At 43.2% G+C, this 25,643-nt stretch overlaps 1 protein-coding gene and 1 non-coding gene across 3 annotated transcripts in view; both read right to left on the reverse strand.

Moving 5' to 3' along the window:
* Window positions 1–9,739: 9,739 nt before the first annotated feature.
* Window positions 9,740–9,845, reverse strand: LOC114232779 (U6 spliceosomal RNA). Its single transcript, XR_003618878.2, has one exon. It is a non-coding gene; the product is annotated as a U6 spliceosomal RNA (small nuclear RNA).
* A 9,941-nt stretch (window positions 9,846–19,786) lies between these two features.
* Window positions 19,787–25,643, reverse strand: part of PDCD1LG2 (programmed cell death 1 ligand 2) — a 56,194-nt gene continuing 50,337 nt past the window's right edge. For both annotated transcript variants that reach the window (XM_054727575.1, XM_028150592.2), the window contains exon 6: window positions 19,787–22,415. In XM_054727575.1, coding sequence (XP_054583550.1) covers window positions 22,402–22,415 — 14 coding nt within the window. In that variant the 3' untranslated portion in view covers window positions 19,787–22,401. The remainder of the gene's footprint in view (window positions 22,416–25,643) is intronic.

The following is a 25,643-nucleotide window of genomic DNA, read 5'->3' on the forward strand; positions in this document are numbered from 1 at the left end:
CTCATCAGAACAGTAGGAACAGTTGAAAATGGAAGACTCTGTAGTTTCTGTTCTCTGCTCAACTTCCCCTATTTTTTTTTCCCAAGGGAAATCTTAAGGGGGATCCAGGTACAAGTGGGGCTTCAGCAAACTGTGGAAGATCATTACTGAACTTGACTGAGGGAGGTCCTGGCTCTGGTTCTGGTGAGCCACTGAGGTCAAAGCTGGGGTGTCTCCCATTTACTAAGTTCCCTTCAAAAGAAGATTGGGTTGAAGAGTGAGTTTGAGGTGCACAGAGGGACCTTCAAGGGAGAGGAAGCAAAAGAGAAATAACACTCTTCCCCCAAACTGTTTCTGACAATTCAGCATAGCACCCTTTAAGGCTGCAATATTAGCATCACTCTTTGATAGAAAATTATGTTACCACAAAACAGGGATGACAAAGGGAAGGTCCAGGGGGTGGTATGGTGGTGTCTGATTTAGCTTTTAAATTAAATTCTACAAGAAGACTGCAGAGAGACCAATGTAGATGCTTACCATGAGTTGGTAGCCCTGCTTAAGTATTCTCTCTACCTCTTTCCCACTGGTAGGTGGTTTCTTTAAAAACGTGGGTGCAGGACCAGGAAAGGGGTAAATCAGGAGAAGAAACATGCAAATGTTGAGGGTAAATATATCTACCCTAGTGCTGTCTGAGACAACTTTCATCTCTGAAAGGATAAAAAATAGCCTTCTTCAGAGTTACACAGCAATCATTGGAAAGAACATAAAAATCTAGACCTCTAATCTTTTATTTCCTTCAGAAAGTCTGTTGTAATTAAAGATTGTGGTAATTTAAGCAGGCCTGCAGATTGTTTGAACAACAACAAAAAAAGACAAAAAGAGAAAGAAGAAAGAAATCATTTGCAATGAATTGATAGGTAGAGGGTCAAATGGTTAGATTTATCTTAGAAGTCACCCACAGTAAGGCTGTTGTATCAAAAAGAGAAGTACTACTAGTATCAGTGCTTCTCAAAGTGTAATCCGTGCATTTGAGCCAATCCACAAACTGTTACTGGTCTACAAGGACCTACTTGTCCAGTCCTTCCTAAGAGGCCAAACTGTGGACCACAGAGATGCCTTTATATGTAGACACTAGAAGCCTGGTGCACGAAATTAGTGCACGGGTGCGGTCCCTCGGTCTGGTCGGCGATCAAGGCCAATCAGGTTCCCTGCCTCCCCGCTTCTCCACCTCCTCCTTCCCTCGCCACTCACATGCTGCCACCTCAGTGCCTAGGAGCCGGGTGGTGGCCCTGACCCCTGCCACCACTGCTGGTTGCTGTCTATGGGGCGATAGGGGGGCGATTGGGACCCTGCTCGCAACTGCTTTGGCCTGGTGCGGCCCACTCACCTGCTCCACCATCCCGCCGCGGTCCCACTCTCATCAGGGCCCATGGGGGTCGGCTGTGCCTCCACTGCCACCTGCTGCCAGTGCTGCGTCGCCGACACCTGCAACGTTTCGCGCCGCCCCCTGGTGGCCAGTGCATGTCATAGTGAGTGGTCGAACTCCCGGTTGAGGGGACAATTTGCATATTAGGCTCTTATTATATAGGATGATTTTGTATGAGTGGGGATATATTTTTTTAAGTATAAACTGTTGGGCCAGATGTACAAAACAACTTGGGTTTGAAACCACAGATTTCTGTTAACCTCTAGACAATAGTCCGATTCCTCAGGACAGATAGATATGGCCCCTTTACTCTTACCACTTGAGAAAGTTGGTTGATTTTGCCATGATCTGCCTGCAACTGCCTTTCACTACTTCCTTTTTTGTGGCGGTTTTCTAGGTAGAGAGGAAGTGTCTACACCTGAGCCCCCTGGAGCTCTGGTTTCAGTTACAATCGGAAGTCAGTGTCCACTGATAGGCAATAATTTATGATTACTTATGTTTTGCTTAGACTAATCCTAAAATACATTTTTCTTTGAGATTTGTGTAAAGTATTAGGAACCCAGGACTTTACCTACTTACTGGCTGTATTACTTTGGACATAGGACTCTCAGCTTCCATTTGTCATAAGAAAACTGGGGAAAACCTACCTATTTTACCAAGTTGTTATAAGGGGTTAAGTGAAATAATTTATGCAGAACAGCCCAGTGTAGCATAGCAGATTTCCATATGTGTTCATTTCTTCTTGGATAACTGGGTTAGAGCTTGGGAGAAGAATGGATGCTAGGTAAAGAAGGAAAAGACAGGAATCAAAGGAAATAACCTTGGATTGGCAATCTGTAATCCATTTCAGTCAGCTGGTTCCGGATATTTTCAACCCATCATATGAAGTAACTTGCATTTTTTACATTATTCACGCTATGGAGAGGAAACTGCTCTCGCTTGCTCCCCTGTGCCCAGTCACTTTGTGAGGACCATGCAAGCCCCCCACAAGGACAAACATGTAACAGAGGTGTCAGTCTTCAAAGGTTCACACTCCTAATTAATATCCAAATAACCGAGCCGCATCCCCTCACACGCCTGTAAGAAAGCCAGCCTCGACCTCTCCTCCTCAAGGATTTCTGGAAATTCCTAAGGAATGCTTACTTCAGGTAACCACCTGGGGCCTCAGTGGCAGTGCATCTTAAGATTCCTCTCAACAGAGAACAGAGTCTCACATTTAACCCAGTTTTACTAAGGAGATGTGGGAATAACACGAAGAAACAGCAATGTAGAAAAGAATATAAAACTGGGCCCTCCAAAACTTCTACCCTGACCTCATAGGAAGGATATCTTCCCTCATCCCTATCTTGCTGCCATGTGAGAAAGATCAATTTACCTACAGACAAGAGTCCATTGACCATGACTGCAAGGAAACCCAGTCTCAGGGCTACAATTCTACTCATAGTAAACACAACCATTTTATATAATCAATACCTTTTATGTACAGTGCCTTGTGTTAATATAGCAGGTACTCAATAAATATTTGTTCAATGAATGAGTAAATAATTGAATGGTCTCAACCTTTCCATTGCAGATTAGAATCTTGGTTTTACATGATTAAAAAGACAATTAAGTCCCCCCCTTACAATGGAATAATTATCAACCATAAAAAGATGAAATATTGAATGGACCTTGAGGGTATTAAGTAAAATAAATTAGTTGGTAGAGAAAAGTTCAGTCGAGGATAAGATATTGGGAGCCAAGTTGAAGATGAAAGATTCCTGTCTGGTGTTGATGTGAAACATGAGTGAGGCTGCACCTTAGAACCTAGGTGCTGCTAGAAGAGCTGAGCTGGAAGGGAACTCAAGAGTCATTTTGTTCCATCCTCACCCCATCCCCAAAAGAAGTAAAGTGACTAGTTTGAATAATCATAGAATCTTAGGATCAGAAGGAGACCTTAAAGGCTCACCTCCTAATGGAAGAATACCTTTGAGAGTACCTTGGAAAATGACAATTCTAAGCTATATGAATACAGGGGTGGGCAAAAGTAGGTTTTCAGTTGTGAGTATGAGAAACACAAAGTTTATTCTTATACTAGAGGCCCAGTACACAAAATTCGTGCATGGGGGGGGGGGTTGTCCCTCAACCTGGCCTGTGCCCTCTCGCAATCCGGGACCCCTTGGGTAGGGTCTCTAGGCCTGGCCGGCAATCAGGGCTTAACAGGGCTTTCCTTCCCCTGGCTGCCGGCAGCTGGCCCGCCCCCGCCACTGCCACTGCTTGTCATCTGTGCAGCGCTGCCCTCCTATCCCCCACCCTGCCACCAGTCGCCTCCCTCTGTGGGCGACAGGCGTGGGGTATAATTGCTTGGCTGTCCTGGGCCCTCTGCAGGGCAATCACTAGCCAGCCCTGCACACCCGCCACAGTGTCACTGGCAGATGGCCTAGGTCTCTCTCTGTTGTGAGGCCCTGCCCACCCACTGTAGCACCACCAGTTGGGTGGCCTGGGCTTCCCTCTTTGGGGTGATCATGGGGAGATGGTGGGGGCCCCCCGACTAATGGCATTGTACCCACCTTGACTGGCCTGGTGCCAGAGCATGTCATAGTGTGGTCGTCTGGAAGGTCATCTGGACAGTTGTTCTGCTGTTCAGTAGTTTGGTCAATTTGCATATTATGCTTTTATTATTATAGATTATTACTTATTAATTATTATATTTTATACCAAGTGGCCAGATTATTATGATCTCTGAACACATAATAATCTGGCCACTCAGTATCCTATCTAATAATAGAGTAATATGCAAATTAGGCATCACTCCATGACAAAATGGTGGCCCCCATACCCACAAGATGGCGGCACCCAGTCCCCTCAGCCCCGCTGCTGGAGTGTCTGGCCTGTTCCACCAGCAAACAGAGCACTGAGAGCAGGGCATGGTTGCTTCCTTACTGCTGCTGCAGCGGGAAGCCGCCAGGCCCTGCACATACGAAGCCGGCGGAGGAGCGGGGCCTGGAGTCTTCCCGTTGGTCGCCGCAGTGATCAGGAAGATGCCAGGCCCTGCGCAAACGGAGCCGGTGGAGGAGCAGGGCCTGTCGCTGGGGTACACACGGAGCTGGTGGAGGAGCAGGGCCTGGCGTCTTCCGATCGGGAAGACGCCAGGCCCTGCGCACATGGAACCCGCGGAGGAGCAGGGCCTGGAGTCTTCCCGATGGTCGCCGTGCGGTGCAATCGGGCCTGTCGCCACAGCGTGCACACAGAGCTGGCGGAGGAGTGGGGCCTGGAGTCTTCCCGTTGGTCGCCATGGCGATCGGGAGGACGCCAGACCCTGCGCACACGGAGCTGGTGGAGGAGCAGGGCATGGTATCTTCCCGATGGTCGCTGAGGCGGGAAGACTTCAGTGCCAGCAGAGCAGGGCATGGTGGCTTCCTGATCTCGGCAGCTGGGAAGTCGCCAGGTCCTGCAAATCCAGGCATGGCGGCTTCCTTAGTGCGGCAGTGGCAGGGAAGTCCCCAGACATGGCAGACAGCAGGGCTTGGGGGCTTCCTTAGTGGGCAGTGGCAGTGGGAACACCCCCAGGCCCTGCAGACAGAGCCTGGACAACAGGGCATGGGGGCTTCCTTAGTGTGTCCGTGTCTGGGAAGCCCCCAGGCCCAGCAGACAGAGCACACTGCAGGGCATTGGGGCTTCCTTCACATGGCACATGGCGGCAGCAGGCAGAGAGCCACAGCAGGGCATGGGGGCTTCATCTCCATGGCTGCAGGGAAACCTCCAGGCCCCGCAGAGAGCAGAGAACCATGGGGAGTGGGCCTAAACCATCAGTAGGATATCCTCTGAGAGCTCCTGGATTGTAGAGGGTGCAGGTTGGGCTGAGGGACCCCCGTGCATGAATTTCGTGCACCGGGCCTCTAGTATATATATTAGAGGCCCAGTGAATGAATTCGTGCATGGGTGGGGTCCGGCCAGCCTGACCAGGGGGAGGGGACATGGGCGGTTGGCCAGCCTGCCTGCTTGTTGAACTCCTGGTCTAGGGGACATTTGCATATTAGCCTTTTATTATATAGGATATACACTGAGTGGCCAGATTATTATGCATTCAGAGATCATAATAATCTGGCCACTCAGTGTATATTTGTCTTATTATTATTATTATTATTATTATTATTATTTCATACCCTTCCTTATGATTTATCTTTTAGGTAATGATGACTGGTAATTTAACCTACTTTTGCCCACCCTGTATATCCAGCAACCAGGAGATTAACCTTTGATGAATAGCTCTAGTTATTAGTGAGTTCTTTCCAGTTCTTGGACAAAACTCTACTTCAGTGTAAGTGTACACACTGAACTTGGCTTTCATGTCTTGGCTGAACACTTCTGTAGGTGAAATACACCCAGCTCCTTCAGGTATTCCTAGTCTATGGTGGTTTCCAACCCCATCACCATCTTGGGTGCCTCCCCCAGATCTATTCCCAGCTAACAATGTCCCAATTAGCAAGTGGGGCTCAGAATAGAACAAAATACTCCACATACAAGCTGTTCTAGACATAGGAGGCACAGCAAGACTATTTGTTTCCAGTTCTGAACAGTATCCTACTATCAGTGGTGCTGAAGTTCTTCTTAGCTATTTAGAAATTAGATTTCAGTTTGACCTACATTTGTAATTGTGGCACATCTGTAGTTCATGAGTAGGATATCACTCATATTACTTTATTTTCTGCTCTCTTTCCCCTTTAACTCCTAACAAACCAAGCTTCTTCCATCTAAAGTGGGTAAATCAAAAGAAAGACTTTATTTTCTACCTTCTTGATCTTGACCTAGAGACTCAACCTGGCATTTTAAATGAGAAAACTCTCATATATGTAACTGAATATTCTCCCTGCTGTATTCATCTTCATATAGCATAAGCTAATCTACTAAGTCTTCAACCAGTCACCAGTAAGAGAGAGGTACACAGAAATAAGAGAATTTTTTAATAGTTGTGTTGTCAGCCCAGCCTCTTTTTCCAACCATATTAACTTATTCACATGTATATAAATGCAACCCTTTGTGATGTGCTGTGATAAAAATCAAGATAGTCTGTGCCTATGACATCTCTCTGAGCTACCAAACTAGCAATGCGACTTAAAAAAGATGTAGGGTGCCCTAACCGGTTTGGCTCAGTGGATAGAGTATTGGCCTGGGGACTGAAAGGTCCCAGGTTTGATTCTGGTCAAGGGCATGTATCTTGGTTGCAGGCACATCCCCAGTAGGGGGTATGCAGAAGGCAGCTGATCAATGTTTCTCTCTCATTGATGTTTCTAACTCTCTATCCCTCTCCCTTCCTCTCTGTAAAAGATCAATAATATATATATATATATATATATATATATATATATATATATATTTTTTTTTTTTAAAAGATGTAGGGTAAGTTAGTCAAGTTTCTTAACTTTTCTAACCCATTTCCTTATCTATAAAATGCCAGTATTTGCCCTACACTCTTTAGCAGCTTTTAATTAGTACAGCTCAACTAGTATAAAACATTTGAAAATGCTTTGCAAATTTTAACTTGCCACAGAAATCTAAATGATGATGATGATGATCTGTTACTAATGCTGAATGTGAGTGACTCAGGCCTGATTTGCTTCTCTTAATGCTATTTGCAATGTCTGTGAGCCCACCAGTTTCTGACTCAGTACTGAGTCTGGGTTTCTCCCTGTTGGATCTACCTCCTCCAACACCTGCAATAGATTAATACTCAGGTTGTGGTTCTCTTGCTTCCTTCTGTTGTCATTTTCAGTTTCGGACCCGGATACACACCAGGGCTTGTTGCATGATGCCCAATTCCCTTGTGACAATTCCAACCCTGGGCAGGGTCTTCAACTCAGTGCCCAGCTGGGTGTCCAATACCCAGGGACACCGAGTTTTTTAGAGGAATGACTGAATAACTGAATGAAAGATGAAGGAAGGCCGCTTTCATCCTCATTTCTGTACCTTTACTGTGTTTTTATTCTCTCAAAAAGACAGACAAATACATACACAGAGCAACAGACAGATAGATAGGTAGCCTGTTAGACAGGTAGGTGGGTAGGTAGACTGACAGGTAGGTTGAATGAAATCCCATATGGGAAAGCATGTTTTAAATGTTCTTGTTATACCATTGTCCTCATTCAAGGCTGATTTTCAGCAGATACTCACTGGCGTGGTGGCATCATTGTTGGGGATAGAAGTGCCCCCAGCACCCTGAGTGCTTCACCACCCAGGCCATCTCCTGAGACTTGTCCTTCCCCCAGGACGCCCTGATATTCCCACAACCTAACAACCCAGGAGTAACTCCAGGCTCAGCCACGAGCTTCCAGGATGATTCCCTAGCATTTGCATTAGTGTGCATTCGGAGTGGCCACTTCCACTGCCAGGCAGGTTGGTGATATTTTTCAATATCAGCCCTGCCCCCATTACTTATCTACTCTCTCCCCATCACTGAAAACCTCCCAGGTCCAGGGCATTTCTCATTCCCTCCCTGCTCTCTTGTGCTTCTCCCACCCAGGCAGAGCTCCCACCTACCCTGAATTCCTTTGAGTCTTATGGTCCGTTTCTACTCATCAGATACTTAATTGTACCTGGCCTTGTTTCTTTCGTACAACTTTTCCTGTGGGTAATGTATTTCCCCAGCTCCCATGAATTCCTCAAGCTGGAGCAGATCTAATACAGACTGTGTATCCACTGCAACATCTCCTACAGTGCTAAATGGGGGTTTAAAGTCCTAAGACTGAAGCTGATAGAGCCTGGGGACCGTTCCCCACAACAGCCCTGAAAGGGAGGAGATGCTGTCAGGATAGTGCAGTGAATCCCCAGTCTCAACGATGAACCCTCAGAACAGCAGAGCCTCTGTCAGCCTGGGCTGGAACTTGTTTTGCCTCTGGGGACCATAGCCTGGAGCCTGTTAGGCTGACATTTTCCTAACAGCTTTCAAATGTCACATTCCAGCATCCAGCACTCCTTGTTCCTTACTTCTTTTCATTTTAGAACATCAAACAAGTTTTTGTGCTTTAGAAAGACCCCTCTCCCTCCCTGCCTTTGAATTTTCTGCTTTCAGGAGGGTGGTGCTGGAGGACAACTCCCCAGGGTACTGCTTGAAAAGACTGAGTGGCTCATCCGTCACATGTGCGTCACATGCCCCGTGGCAGCCCAGTCATGCATTGTGTGCAGACAGAGATGCCACATTTGGTTAAGTAGGCAGGATGCTGGCAACCCCAGTGCTTTTTCAAACTTTCAATTAATAAACTCATCTTTTAGTTTCTCTTCGGATTCCCTTAAAAACACAGGTGAAACTTTGCACCTGACATAAGGGGAAAAACCTGGTTGCAATATAAAAATTTTGGCAAAAATACCACTATATTTGATATTTGGGTGACTTTTTAAAAAAATATTTTTAAATTTATTTCAGAAAGGAAGGGAGAGGGAGAGATAGAAACATCAGTGATGAGACAGAATCATGTTCCCTACTGGGGATTGAACCCGAAACCCACCAGGAATCCAACTGTGACCTCCTGGTTCATAGGTCGGTACTCAGCCACTGAGTCATGCTGGCCAAGCAATGACTTGATTTTCAATAGACAGACAATACAATTCTAAATTTCAAAATATTAAAGAAGCTTTAGAACTTGAATAAGATAATTTAAGACACTAAGGTATAAATGTTATATTTCAGATTTAAAATGTGAAATGTGTTGCCCTGGCTGGTGTGGCTAAATGAATAGAGTAACGGCCCTCGCACTGAAGGCTGGCAGGTTTGATTCCTGGTCAAGGGCACGTACCTGGGTTGCAGGTGCTATCCAGGGCTCAGTCAGAACACGTGCGGGAGGCAACCAATCAATGTATCTCTCTCACATCAATGTTTCTCTCTTCTCTCTCTTCTCTCTTCTCACTCCCTCCATTCTCTCTAAAAAACCAATGGAAAAAATATCCTCAGGTAAGGAGGTTAACAACAAAAAATGTTAAATGTGTTTTTAAAACCTTTCAAATACAGAAAACATATAAAGAAAATAAAAGTTCCTAATAATCTTACCACATCAACAGAGACAGTTACTGTTAGTACCATGCTAATTTTAGTTGAGAAAGCAAAGGAGAAGAAGGAAGGGAAAAAAAGGAGTATGCGTTTTTTAGATTTTCTTTACAAATACGTAAAAAAAAAAAAAAAAGGGCTGTGGAAGTAATCCCCAATCTTTAAAAAGAAATGAGATATTCCTATTCCTAATAACATTTATATTGCCACGAGTGTCATTGCTGGAGTACACATCACAGTGTTTCATTGATCAATGAGGTTTACAGAGTTCTAGTTTTTATATCACAGAGCACAAATACAATATCTATGTGTATACTTTTGATATGGAATGGTTTGTGAATTTCATGTCATCTTTGTGCAGGGGCCATGCTAATCTTCTCTGTATGGTTCCAATTTTAGTATACGTACTGCCAAAGCAAGCACTTACAATACTATTTTACAAAAGTACTATGCATTACAAAAAATCTTATGAAATGGAAAAAAGGGGGAAATTACACACAACCCCACCACTTTAGTAAAGTCATTAATATTTCAGTACACTACTTCCCAGCCTTTTGTTCCATTCTCACTTTCTTCTTCTTATTTATTTGGGCTCAACACTGCAATCAAAAGCAAGCAATTATTATAAGACCACCTACATCATTGCCCCACTTGATGATTCATTCTCTCTCTCTCTCTCTCTCTCTCTCTCTCTCTCTCTCTCTCTCTCTCTCTCTCTCTCTCTCTCTCTCCTTATTACTCTCATGAGTCTAGAGCTTTTATAGCATGTTGGATACACAGAAATGGCTTAGATTTTGTTAGCTGAGATTTGAATTCTGGTTCTACTGTGTGGACTTGAGAAAATTATTATGCAACTTGGTCTCAATTTTCTCATCTGTATAATTTTCTCATCCCTACTCATTGGGTTCTATGAGCATGAAAAGAGATAATGTGTGAAAATTGAGTGACCGAGTGATAAACTCAGAGTAAGGGCTCAATATATAGAAACTATTTTTTTTCACTTAAAATTATATCATAGAACTATTTCATATTTCTATATAATCTTCCTGTCATTTTTATTGCTAGATAGTAGTATAATGAAAATATACAAATCACTAAGACTAATTAACTTTCCTTTTTGCTTGACAGGTTATTTCCAGTTTTGGGCCTCTAGATAATACTGTAATTAATGTATTATTTTTCACATAATAAACATTTCACTTTAATCTACAGGTTTCTTTTAGAAAATTCTTGGAAAAGTATGAACCTGGACATGGTTCTTGCTATACATCCAAGCATATTTTTTGAGCTCAATTTTTAAACTTAGAAAGTAATCTAAGTGAACATCAAGTTTTGTAACTTGCTTTTTTCATTTATTGTTATGGCAAAGCTTTTTGAAAAATCATATATTTACATTTGCAATGGACCTCTCCATGTCCTTAGCTTTTTCTATATTTTTGGATTATTTCCTTAAAATATATTTACATAAGTATAATTACTTGAAAATGGTATGACAAATCATATGGCCTCTTACCTATAGACAAATCACTCTCCAAAATAATTGTATGTGCTGACTTATATGACCACTAATAATTTATGAGTACCAATTTAAGAACACATTCTGGAACATTGTGTTACAATTTCAAAAGCTTTTCCAATGTAATGATTGAAAAGACCTACTTAAGTTTTGTTTGATTTAAATTTTAAATTACCTGTAATGTCAGCATTTCATTTTTTGAATTTTAAAGCAAGCAGAACTGAGACACTGGGAAGCTGCTTGATTTGATTTGCAGCCTGATTATATTTCTGCTCTATCTACAACCCAAACTTTCAGGCATTAGCTGCTTCCTCTGTACTTCTTGCAGCTGTTCTGTTTTAACATGGAATTCTATTTTTACAGAACAAAGCAGAAAACATGCTACTCTTTGAGTTTACTTCTCTTAAGAGGAGGCTGCTATTGAGAATACACAGTTATAGATAACATAGTATAGGAGGCAGCTGATGACCACCATAAGAACTCTTATAAGAAAAGAGTTTCCTATTGGCATCAGCAAGGTCTTATCTTACCAGGTAAAAGTTCAGAAAAATGATTCTGTATATTCAGAATAAGTCTGAAAAACTGAATTGCACTAACCAAACTCCTAAAAGACTTTTCTACAATTAAAAAAAATACCATTAATGTGCAGATCAGAATTTGCTTCAGGACATTCTATTTCCATAGAAAAGTCTATATAAGAAATGAAATTATAATCAGACTCTCAGTATCCATTGAATCAGTATGGGGTGTGGAGAGGGGGTGGTGGCTGAAATGATTTCAATGGCTGATGTCATCCAGTATGTGAATTTGATGCATTCATCGCCACTGGAGGGACAGACTGACAGGCTTGGACAGGCTTGGGATTCAGTAACACATTTTTCCATGTTGAGCTCTTCTCCCTAGACTTAATGCACATTGCCTCCAATTCAATCCTGTAATATTTGTTAAGCATCTTCTATGTGCCAATCCTTGTACTGGGTGCTGGGACTACATAAATAAATAAAAATCAGCTCCTGCTCCTAGGCACCTCACAGGCTTTTGAAGAAAACAGAACACAAATATAATTTTTAAATGCCATAAGACTGTTACAGATCTAGGATCTGATTTCATGTCACATGGCTGGCTTGCAGAATCTTAAGTTTAGCTCTGCTATGTGAAATGAGCAATTTATCAAATTTCACTGGGTCTTATTTTGCTTATATGTAAAATGGAGACAATAATAGTTCCTGTTTTATTGAAGTGTGAAATTTAAATGAAATAATACATGTAAAGCAATTAGAACAAAATCTAGTACTTGGTGTGAAAGTTAGCTATAATGGTAACCTCATGATGTCTACCAGCAATATTTCAAGCTCAACAAAAGGAGGAATGTCTAGTCTAAACCCTTCTCAGCACTTTAACACACATCTATACACCATGATAGTCAGAAATATATCACTAAGAAAGATGGGATGATTAACTTCTGAAAATGTGACATTTTATCACAAATTTGGAAGTGGCCTTATATGATAGTGATAAATATTTTTTACAATATGTTTCTGACATCTTGTGCTCTACATTCCAGGAAAAGTCTGGATCCATTTGGGCACTTTCAACACCTCAACACAAAAGATACCACTTTGATTCTTATGCATCTATCCCAACATCCAGGACACACCAGGGTTACATTTATTTCTGGTTTCCCAGGCTAGTTTTTGAACTCCTTGAAGATAAAGATAATGACATACCCATCTTGAATTCCTGGCCTCTAACATAGAGCCTTGTGGGTAGTAAGAGCTCATCAATTATTGATTGAATAAATGGCTTTAGTGTCTGCCTTTCCAGCATCCATTCTTATTTTGGGGACCTATCAGGCATCCTACTTTAAGTTCAAATATTCTGAATGGAGCTCCAGACTTAAGACACTACTTACATATTCTTTCTTTTTGTTTCAGTAATTGGTTTAGGAGAGGAAACATGACATAAGCCTGTCCAGAGTTCATGCCTGAACTTTTTGGGGGGAATGCTGGAAAAAAACTCTGTTTTTGTTTGTGTGTGTGTGTGTGTGTGTGTGTGTGTGTGTGTGTGTGTTGTGGGAAGGAGCTGGTGGGTTTGAACATAGAAGGTTTTAGAACTACTGGCAGAGATTCTGTGATCATGAAGGGCAGAACTTCTTTGAAAACAGTTAATAAAATGGAAGCAGAGTGAAGAAACGGCACAAAGACCTTGGGTCTTGAAGACATTGTTAGACCCCTGTGCCCATCTGCATCTTTTATTGTTCAATTACATAAACCAATATTTCTTTTTTTCTTAAAAGCCAGTTTGTATCAGGTTTTCTTTCACTTGCAGTCAAATGACACAATGAATGCAAATTCTTCTATAAGATGCATTTAAAAATACATTTATTTGTCCTATGCTCATGGCCAAAGTAGGTGCCCAACTGTTATTTTCTTATTCAGTTAATCAACAAATATATGTTAGGTCTTTGTAACCTGGCTAGATGCCACAAAGTTTAAGAAAGTCCCTTGTGCTGCAATCTAATTGGAATTCTTAGTCTCTGCATTTTCCTCTTTCAAGGAATACATCACTGTTTACTCAGAGCAGTTTTGATTCAGGAATGAGTTGGTTATTTGTGTCCTGTTCTCAGCTCAAGCCTTTCTTCCTTTACTCTGCTCTGTGGTGGTAGGGCTGGGATTCGCAAACCTCATTTATCAATCTCCCTTGTCACTGGTTTCCCATTAAGTTCAGGAGACAGGAAACCCTAAGGGAACTGGAATGTGGGAGGGAATTCCTTACTGTTCTCAGTTCCTGAATGTGTCACTCTTACAGCAGTGCTTGATACTAGGAGTGGTCTAGTAAACAGACTGTCAAAAATAGGATTCTGGGATTGATCTGCATTGAACTCAGAGCAGAACATTTTGCCAGTGGAAATTGGGCACTGGTAATCTGTGGCATGCAATAGCATCATGATTTCAGCTCAAATCTTCAGGGCATCCAAGTGTTCCTAAGGCTGCCCTAACAGTAACTCCTATTTCTTCTAGTTATAGGACAGGCATGACTAAAACCTCAGACCTACTTCATAAACTGGCCTAGTCCCACATGTGAAAATTTAGGCAAAATTTGGAAGGAATAGGATTCTGAAACCGGGAATGGGAACATTTATTTGGGCAGACTTGGATGAAGCTGAGACTCTTGAATCCCCCACATATCCCTGAGAGTGGAAGAAGCTTCTCATTTCCCTTTTGAGGATGCTAGCCTTTCTTTGCTTAAAAACCTGTAATAACTATGTATAAGGCAGTTGCTTTGCATGGGGATCCCTAACCTTATTATTGCTAACTCTCATAGCTTTCAGGCTTTTAAAAACTATATATATATATATTTTTATTGATTTTTTACAGAGAGGATGGGAGAGGGATAGTTAGAAACATCGATGAGAGAGAAACATCGATCAGCTGCCTCCTGCACACCCCCTACTGGGCATGTGCCCGCAACCAAGGTACATGCCCTTGACCAGAATCGAAGCTAGGACCCTTCAAGCCGCAGGCCGACCCTCTATCCACTGAGCCAAACTGGTTAGGGCATAGCTTTCAGGCTTTTATCTAGGATCAGAACACAGCATATCTGGGGGACAGGGGCATAGTTTGGCTAAGGAGGAAAAGGCTTATATGCCAAAACAATTGCAATATTTTCTTAAATTTATATTAGAGAGCAAGAACTCGGAGGCAACTGTCCCCCAGACAGGGGTGCTCGCAGGGGTCATTGTTCCTATGCTGAGGCCTCCCAATCTCAGAGCTGACTGCCAGCCATATCTTAGTTTCCATCAGCCTGGCTCACACTGTTCTGTCTGCCCTGGTGATTGTATGAGACCCCAGCCCATCTAACTTGCAGCCCTACCCAAGCTGTTTGCAGTGGCTTTTCCATATGACTGGCCTGGCCTGTCTCAGGCTTCAGACATTCCTAAAATCTCTCAAACTAGCAGCAGCTGGTGTCAGCAGGCTCCATACATACCAATAAGAGGCCCAAAACCTGGCACTAGCACCAGCCTGACTGGCTTCACAGCTTGGCCTCTCCTGGGCACTACCAAGACCAACACAGGTAGTAGCCATCTGTAGATCACTCTGTAGCTCCCATTAGGTGTCTCCAGGCAGTGGCTGACTTTGAACCTCCCAGGAGGCCCCAGAGCCAGTGCACCCAGTGGAGAGCTTCAGACCATACCAGATTACAACTCTATACATCCACAAGTGACACATCCACAAGCACCACTGAAACAAGTCCTGCTCCATAGGGGTACTTCCTGCACAACAGCTCTTCCCCTGTGGTCCTCATAGCCAATTGGCCTGCAGGTCAATTCCTCCTAGTGACACCAACAGCAATCAAGGCTCAACTATAAGACTGTGCACACAGCCCACACAGGGGTGAACCTAGAGTGCCCAGCTCAGGTGACTGGGGAGGCTGAACCACTGGGACCTGCAGGACACCTACTACACAAGGCCACTCTACCAATTCCAGGAATCATAGCAGCTCTATCTAATACAAAGAAATAAACACAGGGAAGCAGCCCAAATGTGTAGACAAAGACATATGTCACAAATGAAAGAACAGAAGAAATCTCTAGAAAAAGAACTAAATGAAATGGAAGCAAGCAAACTACTAGATACAGAGTTCAAAACAATGGTTATAAGGTTGCTCAAGGATCTTAATGAGAGCTTCAAGGGACTTAGTGAGAATTTCAGAATAATGTACAGGGATTCAACAGCAGAGTGGAGGATTCCGAGAATCAAATCAATGATTTGGAATATAAGGAAGCAAAATATACCCAATCAGAAGAGCAAAAAGGAAAAATGAATAAAAAAATATGAAGATAATGTAAGGAGCCTTTGGGACAACCTCAAGCATACCAACATTCACATCATTGGGGTGCTAGAAGGAGAAGAGAGAGAGCAAGATATAGAAAACCTCTTTGAAGAAATAATGACAGGAAACTCCTCCTACCTGGTAAAAGAAATAGACATACAAGTCCAGGAAGCACAGAGTCCCAAACAAGAGGAATCCAAAAAGGCCCACACCAAGATACATTAAAATTAAAATACCAACAGTCAAACACAAAGAGGAAATCTTAAAAGCAGCAAGAGAAAAGCAATTAGTTACCTATAAGGGAGTGCCTATATGACTGTCAGCTGATTTCTCAACAGAAACGTTTCAAGCCAGAAGGGAGTGGCAGGAAATATTCAAAGTGATGAATAGCAAGGACCTACAATCAACATTACTCTATCCAGCAAAGCTATCATTTAGAGTCAAAGGACAGATAAAGAGCTTCACAAATAAGAAAAAACTAAAGGAGCTCATCACCACCAAACCAGTATTACCTGAAATGTTGAAGGGTTTTTTTTAAGAAGAGGAAGAGGAAGAAGGAAGAGGAGGAGGAGAAGGAGGAGGAGGAGGAGGAGGAGGAGGAGGAGGAGGAGGAGGAGGAGGAGGAGGAGGAGGAGGAGGAGAAGGAGGAGGAGGAGAAGGGGAAGAAGAAGAAGGAGAAGGGGAAGAAGAAGAAGGAGAAGGGGAAGAAGAAGAAGGAGAAGAAGAAGAAGAAGAAGAAGAAGAAGAAGAAGAAGAAGAAGAAGAAGAAGAAGAAGAAGAAGAAGAAATATGAACAATAAAATGGCAATAAATACATATCTATCAACAATTAAATCTAAAAATTAAAATAATTGAACAAGAAATCTAATGAACAAAATAAACTGATGAATAAAATAGACCCAGATGCATGGAAACATGGAACAGACTGACGAATCTCAGAGGGAGGACAGAAAGATATTAACCAAGATCTTATATGCACATATGCATTACCTATAGACACTGAAAAAAGGTGATGAAGGCCTAGAGTGGGTCGGGAACTGGGTAGAGGGTTAATGGGGAGGAGGGGGACATTTCTAATATTCTCAACACTAAATATTTAATAATTTTTTTTATTAGAATAAGCCTAGCTAATATAGATGAGGATGGATTCTAAGGGTATTAGACCAAGGAGAACTGAACAGAACATTGGGTTGGGGGCAAATTTAGGTAGCCTAGATATAATACACTTTCCATATATTTTTTATTTAATGTTAATATATTAATAGTCCCCAGGGAATCATGCCACTTTGTATATTATGCCCTCATGTGACACCCTTCCAAATTGATTTTTGGCATGGCTCTCTGACTTTCTTTGGCCAATGAGACAAATGTGATACAAATAGAAACCCGAAAAGCACTTGACTTTGGGGCTTGCTCTCATTGTGCTGTTTTTGGACCAGCCTTCATGTTCAAGAAGCATGAACTAATCTGCTGGAGACACATGGTCCAACTGAGAGCCAGCACCAACTCCAAGACTTGTGAGTCATCTAAGACCAGTATCCTCCAGCCAATCTGTCAACTGACTGCAAATGCATAAGTGAGCCCAGTTGACACCATGTAAAGCAAAAAATGACTTGCACCAGCTGAGCCCAGCCCAAATTGTTAACTTCCAAAACCATAAAAGCATAAATGATGAACATAAGCCATAAGTTTTATTATACAGCAAGAGCTAGCTAAAATACATGCATTTGCTTGAACAGCTAGAGATGGCACAACTGGCTTACTTGGTTGGCTGAAACCTGTGCTCAATAGCAAGCTGCATTCAATGGTGTTCGGTTGACAGAAGAATTTCTCTGACATAATGTACAGGAAGAATTCTAAAGGCTTAGAGAGATAGGAATAATGGAGGAGTTTATTATGTGTAACCTGTCCCCACTGGGCTCTGAAAGTGTCCGAGGAATATTCACTTCACTAAAGTATTGAGAAATGCATTATTAGTGAGGCAGCCCCAGCAACCTTAAACACCGCCAGGTAGCCCAAGGACGATAGTGGGAAATGCTGCCATTGAGATGGGCTTCCTAATTTCAGTGGGGATAATGAGATCCCAGAGTGGCAATCAGAATTTTTTACTGAAAGTAAAAAAAATCTTTGGTGGTAGTTGACCCTAAGAATTAAATATATGGCTTGACTACCAAAGCAATAGAAATACAACTTGAGTTCTCACAACTGAGAACCACAGCTTCTTCAATTCTCAGACCTTATTAGTTCACAGATCTGAAGCTCTGGGTTGGAGAGGAAGAAGGGGACCCCTGGAGAAAGGACCCTGCAACAAGACCACAAATACTTACTGTCAATCTTCCTCCAAGCCATCCCCAAATCATTTATGAGGGTGTCTGTGCACTGGGAGAAATGGAAATACCCCGGCTTTTCAGGGATTCCTAAACACTGTTCTGAAATGATACTAATCCTTAGGAACCCAAAATGCCACTGCGGTCCACTGGTCAAATAGTGGCTTACAGTAGTCCCTCTTATCTGTGGTTTCACTTCCCACAGTTTTAGTTACCTGCAGTAAACAGTGATACAAAAATAATAAATGAAAAATTTCAGAAATAGCTACTTCAAAAGTTTTAAATTGTTAGACCTTTTTGAGTATAATGATAAAATCTCACACTGACCTGCTTTTTCCTGACCCATGTGTTCATCCCTTTGTCCAGCATATCCGTGCTGTATATATTCACTGCCCATTTGTTACTTAGTAGCCAGCTTGGTTATCAGATTGACTGTTGCAGTATTTCAGTGATTGTGTTTAAGTAACCCTTATTTCACTTAGTAATGGCCCCAAAGCATAAAAGTAGTGATGCTGGAAATTAGGATATGCCAAACAGAAGTTGTAAAATGCTTTCTTTAAGTGAAAAGGTGAGTTGAGAACAATAAGATACTTTGAAAGGGAGAGGCCCACATTCACATAAATTTTATTAGAGTATATTATTCTAACTAGAGGCCTGGTGCATGAAATTCATGCATGGGTAGGGGAGTTGTCCCTCAGCCCAGTCTGCACCCCTCTCCAATCTGGAACCCCTTGAGGGATGTCCGACTGCCCAGTGGGATCGGGCCTAAATGGGCGGTCGGACATCCCTCTCACAATCCAGGACTGCTGGCTCCAAACCACTCACCTGCCTCTGCCTGATTGCCCCTAACCGCTTCTGCCTGCCAGCCTGATCACCCCCTAACCACTCCTCTGCCAGCCTGATCAACACCTAATTGCTCCCCGGCTGGCGCGATTGCCCCTAACTACCCTCCTCTGCTGGCCTGGTCTCCCCTAACTGCCCTCCCCTGCTGGCCTGGGCCCCACCAACTGCCCTCCCCTGCTGGCCTGGTTCCCCCCCAAGTGTCCTCCCCTGCAGGCCTGGTTCCCCCCAACTGCCCTCCCCTGCAGGCCTGGGTCCCCCACAACTGCCCTCCCCTGCTGGCCTGGTCTTCCCCAATTGCCCTCCCCTTTAGGCCTGGTCATCCCCAACTGCCCTCTCCTGTTGGCCTGGTATCCCCCAACTGCCCTCCTCTGTTGGCCCTGTCACCCCTAACTGCCCACCCTGCTGGCCTGATTGCCCACAACTGCCCTCCCCTGCAGGCCTGGTCCCCCTCAACTGCCCTCCCCTTCAGGCTTGGGTGCCCCCCAACTACCCTCCCCTGCTGGCCTGGTCTCCCCCAACTGCCCTCCTCTGAGGCCTGGTCCCCCCCCCTACTGCCCTCCCCTGCAGATCTGGTCCCCCATAACTGCCCTCCCTGCTGTCCTGGTCCCCCACACTGTCCTCCCCTGCAGGTCTGGTCCCCCACAACTGCCCTCCCTGCTGTCCTGGTCCCCCACACTGTCCTCCCCTGCAGGCCTGGTCCCCCCCAACTGACCTCCTCTATCTGCCCGGTCACCCCTAACTGCCCTCCCTGCTGGCCTGGTCCCCCCCAACTGCCCTCCCCTGCAGGCCTGGGTCTCCCCCAACTGCCCTCCCTTGCTGGCCTGGTCTGCCCCAACTGCCCACAACTGCCCTCCTCTGCAGGCCATCTTTTGGTGGCCATCTTGTGTCCACATGGGGGAAGCCATCTTTGACCACATGGGGGCAGCCATCTTGTGTCTTGGAATGATGGTCAATTTGCGTATTACTCTTTTATTAGATAGGATTGTTCCATTTTATTATTAGTGTTGTTAATCTCTTACTGTGCTTACTTTATAAATTAAACTTTATCATAAGTATATATGTATGTATGGATAGGGAAAATGTAGTACAGTATACATATATCAGCACTATCTGTGGCTTCAGGCATCCACTGGATGTCTCGGAACATAATGCCCACAGTTAAGCAGGGAGAAGTGTATAGTGTCCAGGTGATAAATAGAGTTTGGGCCTAATTCCATCTTGTTGTCATGAATCTGTGATCCATGAAGCCATTAAAGATGATAATTAGGGAGACCAGTCAGCAACATAGTTGCTTATGGTACAATGACAATTTGGGAAAAGAATAGAAAATTATATGTTACAACTAACGATATCTGAAGGTATGTACATGTCTGGAAGAAGAACAGATGCTGACAGCAAAAATGAAAATACTTTTGCTTGGATGATGAGATCATAGGTTGTTTTTGGTTTGTTTGGTCTTTCTCAATTCCTCAAATTCTCCCAAATGCTATTTTTGCTTCCCTTTTAAAAGGTACTTTTTTAAAAAAGACTTAAAACTCATCTAGCTATTTTATTTTAAAAGTGGCCATTTATATACTTTTTAGTCAATCATATTAACATCATAAAAGGTAAGAAGGTTAAGTGTAGCCATTCTCCTCAATATTTTAATGAATACTAGAGGCCTGATGCATGAAATTCATGCAAGAGTAGGCCTTCCTTCCCCCGGCTGCCGGCACTGGCTTCCCTCTGGTACCCGGGACCCGGGCTTCCCTCACAGCCCTGGCTTCATCCAGAAGGTCATCCGGAAGGACATCCAGTCTAGTTAGCATATTATGCTTTTATTATTATAGATGCTGTAGTATAGAACATTTATCATACTTCCCTGAAGAAGCCTGAATTTTGGGTTACTAGAACTGGGGATCCCTCTCACTATTTGGTATTCTGGAGAATAGCCCCAATCTAGGACCAAAGATGGCAGTATTTTGACAGAAACCATTATGCAACTGGGTTCCTAAGTTAAATACCACCAGCCAAGGAATTAGCATGCTAACCAGGGGGCAGGTGGGGATTCAGAATAGGTGGAAGGCCTTATCTGCCTACCCTGATCTCCATAGCATTAGGAGGTACTGCTCCTCCCGCAGGGACCCCAGACCAACCCCTGGGAAACAGCTCTGGGACCCCTCCCTTCTGAAAAGGGCAGCCAAGTGAAAGGCTTTCTAACATCTGGGAGCCAACTGGCCTGATGAATATTAAACTTACTGACTTGGATGGGCCCTGGATGGGCACTTAGGCAAAATTAGAAGAAAAAACAATTGAGTTTTATTCTTCAAAGGCATTCTTTGATTTTTAAAGACAGGGAATGGAGGAATTTAGGTATTATATGATTTGTTTGTTACTCATTTTCGGAGTAACAAACACACCTTCATTCTCATTAACTCCAAATTCTCCTTAGCCTGAGCACCAGTTCAAGAGCTTGCTTTAGGCCCTAAGACACTGTTATACTTGCTAATATACACATTTGGATAGTTCCTGAGTCAACTAATGCTCTGAGCTTCATGGCCCCGGCATAGAGATCAAATTTAATACAATGAAACTATTGTTGGTGTGCCCAGTCATTCTCCCCCTTGACATACACATTGGGATCCACAGGATTTCTATAGTGCCAACAATCAAAGACCTTGATTAGTGGGTATCACCATATCCCAGACGTAGAAACTGAGCCAGTGAAAGGGTAAGTTAAAGTCATATAGAGAGCCAGGAAATGAGCCTTCCTTTGGGGCTTTGACCATATGGCTACTCATCTGAAATCTTTTTAGGCACAGCATATTAGCATGCCAGAAATTTTAAATGCTTTGTGATTTAGACTTCACAAAAATACTCAATGGCTTTTCTCCACGATTTGTAGTTGGCCACTCTGTGTACTTAAATGCTTCTTGTTGATTAGAACAACTTAAATGCTTTCAAGATTCCAGTAAGCCATAAAACGCATCACTTACGGCTTGACTTTGTAGAAAGCCCTGTCTGTGAGCTGGTAGTTTCAATAGGCTTTTCCTATAGATAAAAATTACTGGCAATCTGTCCATTTCTGTAACTAAAGATTTTCATTCATCTCCACTCTGGGAAGTTTTTGGAAACTTAGGGGAAAATAATCCCCTTTGATTTTACTCCGACAGCAAGAAGGAGCCTCAGGACATGAACTGGGGCCCAGGATCCAATGTGGTCATTTTCTAAAGTGCTATAGTGCTTGCTCAGTCACAGGCTATAGAGGTGAGAGCCAGGTGGATGAAGAGGTGCGCTGCCTGCCTTCCTCTGAGCATACGGTGGCCAGGAGCTGCCTAGCCTTGTTGTAGTCTCCTGATTAAAGTGCTGGTCATGTACGGGCATTTGAAAAATACAAACAAGCTTTGTGGGCCAAGGGATTCTCTTTCAGAGTCCAGAGGCTTCTTGAGGATGTCCCATCAAGTCACCCCAGCTCCGGAGATCACACGTTCAAATCTGAGGAGAAAAGTCCATAAAGAGAAAAATCACTTTTTTGATTAGGAAACATAGAACTTCTCAAAAAAAAGAGATTGAAGTGAGAAACTACTTCAGGAAAAAAAGCTCATCTGTCTGGAGGCAGCATGGTTCAAAACCTCTCTTTTTAATCCTATACCATTGCCCTAGTCCAAGTCTTCAGCCTCTCTGTGCAGACCTATTGCAAGAGCCTCTTCCCTCCATTCTCTGGGCTGAAGACAGCTCAGTGCTACTGCAGCACAGTTCATGGGGCTTCCCTAGTCAGACTCTTTTGTAGTTCCCCATTGTGCCAGATAGTTCTGTTTGTTCCTAGAGACTCATTCTCCACCCTGCTCTATCCCGCTTATGCCTTAGGAGGATGACATTGTAGACTATGTCACTGGCTTCCATCCCATTCTTCCCCTCAGCATAGGAGAGAAAGGAGATTGCAGTGGGGAGAGAGTGAGGTTAGGGTATGCATTCCTCAGCAACCTCCCAGACAGGTTGCAGGTCGACTTCATCCCTCTGTCAAAGGCTATAGCATCTTGTGGATGTCCCCTCCTCTTGCTGTCTTCTCCAGGGTTCTGGTAACTACACCTTCCCTTTTCTCCTTCTTAACTGTTCCCTGCTTTTGCTAATTCCAGGGTGCTCGATATCCCTTGCTGATATCCCCTAACCCTGCTCATGTCTTTGTAAAAACTTATAAAATTGCTCTGTCACCCCTTCTAACCTCTCCTTCTGAGAACTGACTGAGGCATCATGCCCAGTGAAAAAAATCTAATCTCCTTTGCTTGGAATTTATGACTCATAATGCCCCCAACAGTCTTTCCTCTTATCTCACATCTGGCTCTTTTCAACTAGGATCACATGCCTTTTCCTACAGATGCCCCAGGTCTCCCTGCTTCTCTGCTGTATCTCCTATATCCCCTCTGTTTAGATAAGAAGCTCATAAAAACAAATAAAAACAAAACAAAACATAGAGATTGGGTCAGTTGCCAGGGGGCATATAAAAAGCTGATCTCTTTTATTTTAATTTTAACTTGGACCAATAAGAAGTTTGAGTACCTTATCTCCAATACTCTATTAATCTTGGATAACTAATGCTGTACTTATTTCACTTACAATTCCTACACAGTGTACCTGATGCAAAATAGCATAAACTTAATACTTTTGATAGTGAATGAATGAATAGCACTATACTGGGAATAACAAGACATTGTGTTTTTCTGTGATTATATCATTCAAGAAAGTAACTTAACATCCCACTAACTCTAAAATGAGGAAGTCAGGTCTATAAACTCTAACAAATCACAGCTTGCTGACTAGAATAAATCTTTTTTAAAGAAAGCAAAATATATACCTTTGGTATCAGTATCAACTACTACAGTTTACTGGTTGACAGCTTGGTTACTTGTATAAGAGCAAGAAGCCATGTGCCCCATAGCACAAGCGAGTAAGGTTAGCTGCAAGAAGAATTTACACAAATGGAAAGGGCTGTGTGCCATAGACAAGGACTCGGGTGGCATGCATTCTACCTCCAGTTCTACCACTCAGTTATAAGATGACCTTGTGCAAGTCACCTCATGTTTTACATCCTTGTAGTATGTATTGACCCCTTCCAGGTTGGCTGGGCTAGTAATCTTTGAAAGGCAACTAAAACATTGGTAGGTGTCATTAAAAGGGCATACACTGAGTGGCCAGATTATTATGATCTCTGAATGCATAATAATCTGGTCACTCAGTGTATATCCTATATAATATAAGGCTAATATGCAAATTGTCCCCTCGACCAGGAGTTCAACCAGCAGGCAGGCCGGCCAACCGCCCATGTCCCCTTCCTCTGGCCAGGCTGGCCGGACCCCACCCATGTGAGAATTCATGCACCAGGTTATATATATATATATATATATATATATATATATATATATATCCTATCTAATAAAAGAGTAATATGCAAATTGACTGTCACTCCAACATACAAGATGGCCACCCCCATGTGGTCAAAGATGGCTGCCCCCATGTGGACACAAGATGGCTGCCACAAGATGGCCAGCAGGGGAGGGCAGTTGTGGGTGATCAGGCCAGCAGGGGAGGGCAGTTGGGAGAGACCAGGCCTGCAAGGGAGGGCAGTTGGGGGTGACCAGGCCTGCAGGAGAGAGCAGTTAGGGGTGACCAGGCTGGCAGGGGAGGGCAGTTAGGGGCAATCCGGCTGGCAGGGGAGCAGTTAGGCATTGATCAGGCTGGTAGGGGAGTGGTTAGGGGATGATCAGGCTGGCAGGCAGAAGTGGTTAGGGGCAATCAGGCAGGCAGGCAGATGAATGGTTGGGAGCCAGCAGTCCTGGATTGTGAGAGGGATCCCAGATTAGAGAGGGTGCAGGCTGGGCTGAGGGATACTCCTACCCCCATGCATGAATTTCATGCACTGGGCCTCTAGAGTGTGTGTGTGTGTGTGTGTGTGTATACACACACTGAGTGGCCAGATTATTATGTGTTCAGAGATCATAATAATCTGGCCACTCAGTGTATAGTGTTTCCCTCCCTAAAGTTGACAAGGACCCAATGAAGAGTTCTATGCAATGCACTTGACTACTGGGATAAAGAGAGGTGAGTAAGGGGTAGTTAAAAGGACTTCAGAAAGTTAGTTCTTCATCTAGCAAGCATCCCTGCATAATTAAAAGTGATACATTGGGACAGCTAAAAATGCATTAAACTACAGAGAAAATTCAGGAAACAAAAGAAGAAAACAATACAAGGTTCCATAACATAAAGATAGTAATTATGGACCTTTTAATGTTTTTATTTTAAGTTTTTGGAAGAAAGGGTTATGGTGGGTATAGTAAAACCATTTTTTAAAATATAGCATTCATGATATAATAAGTATATTTTCATATCTTATTTTTTCTTTTTATTATATAGAAAACATTTTCCATATTATTATTTTTTAGAAACAGTATTTTAAATGATAACATATGGTCTATTTAGTAAAGGTTCCAGTTTTCCCCTGTTATATCAGTTAGGGTAGGCTAGTTTATGGTGCAATAACAAACAACTCTAATATAATAAACAAAGGTATATTCTTGCTTATATTTCATGTCTATTGCAAGTCATCAGGGGGCTCTGTTATTTGTAGTTAACTACTCAGAGACCCAGGCTGATATAGTAATCACTAGCTCAAGTGTTGCTGGTTATCATATCAAATGGAAAAAGAAAATATGGCAAAGCACACTCTAG

This window comes from Eptesicus fuscus, chromosome 15 (assembly GCF_027574615.1).
Source record: "Eptesicus fuscus isolate TK198812 chromosome 15, DD_ASM_mEF_20220401, whole genome shotgun sequence".
NCBI lineage: Eukaryota > Metazoa > Chordata > Mammalia > Chiroptera > Vespertilionidae > Eptesicus > Eptesicus fuscus.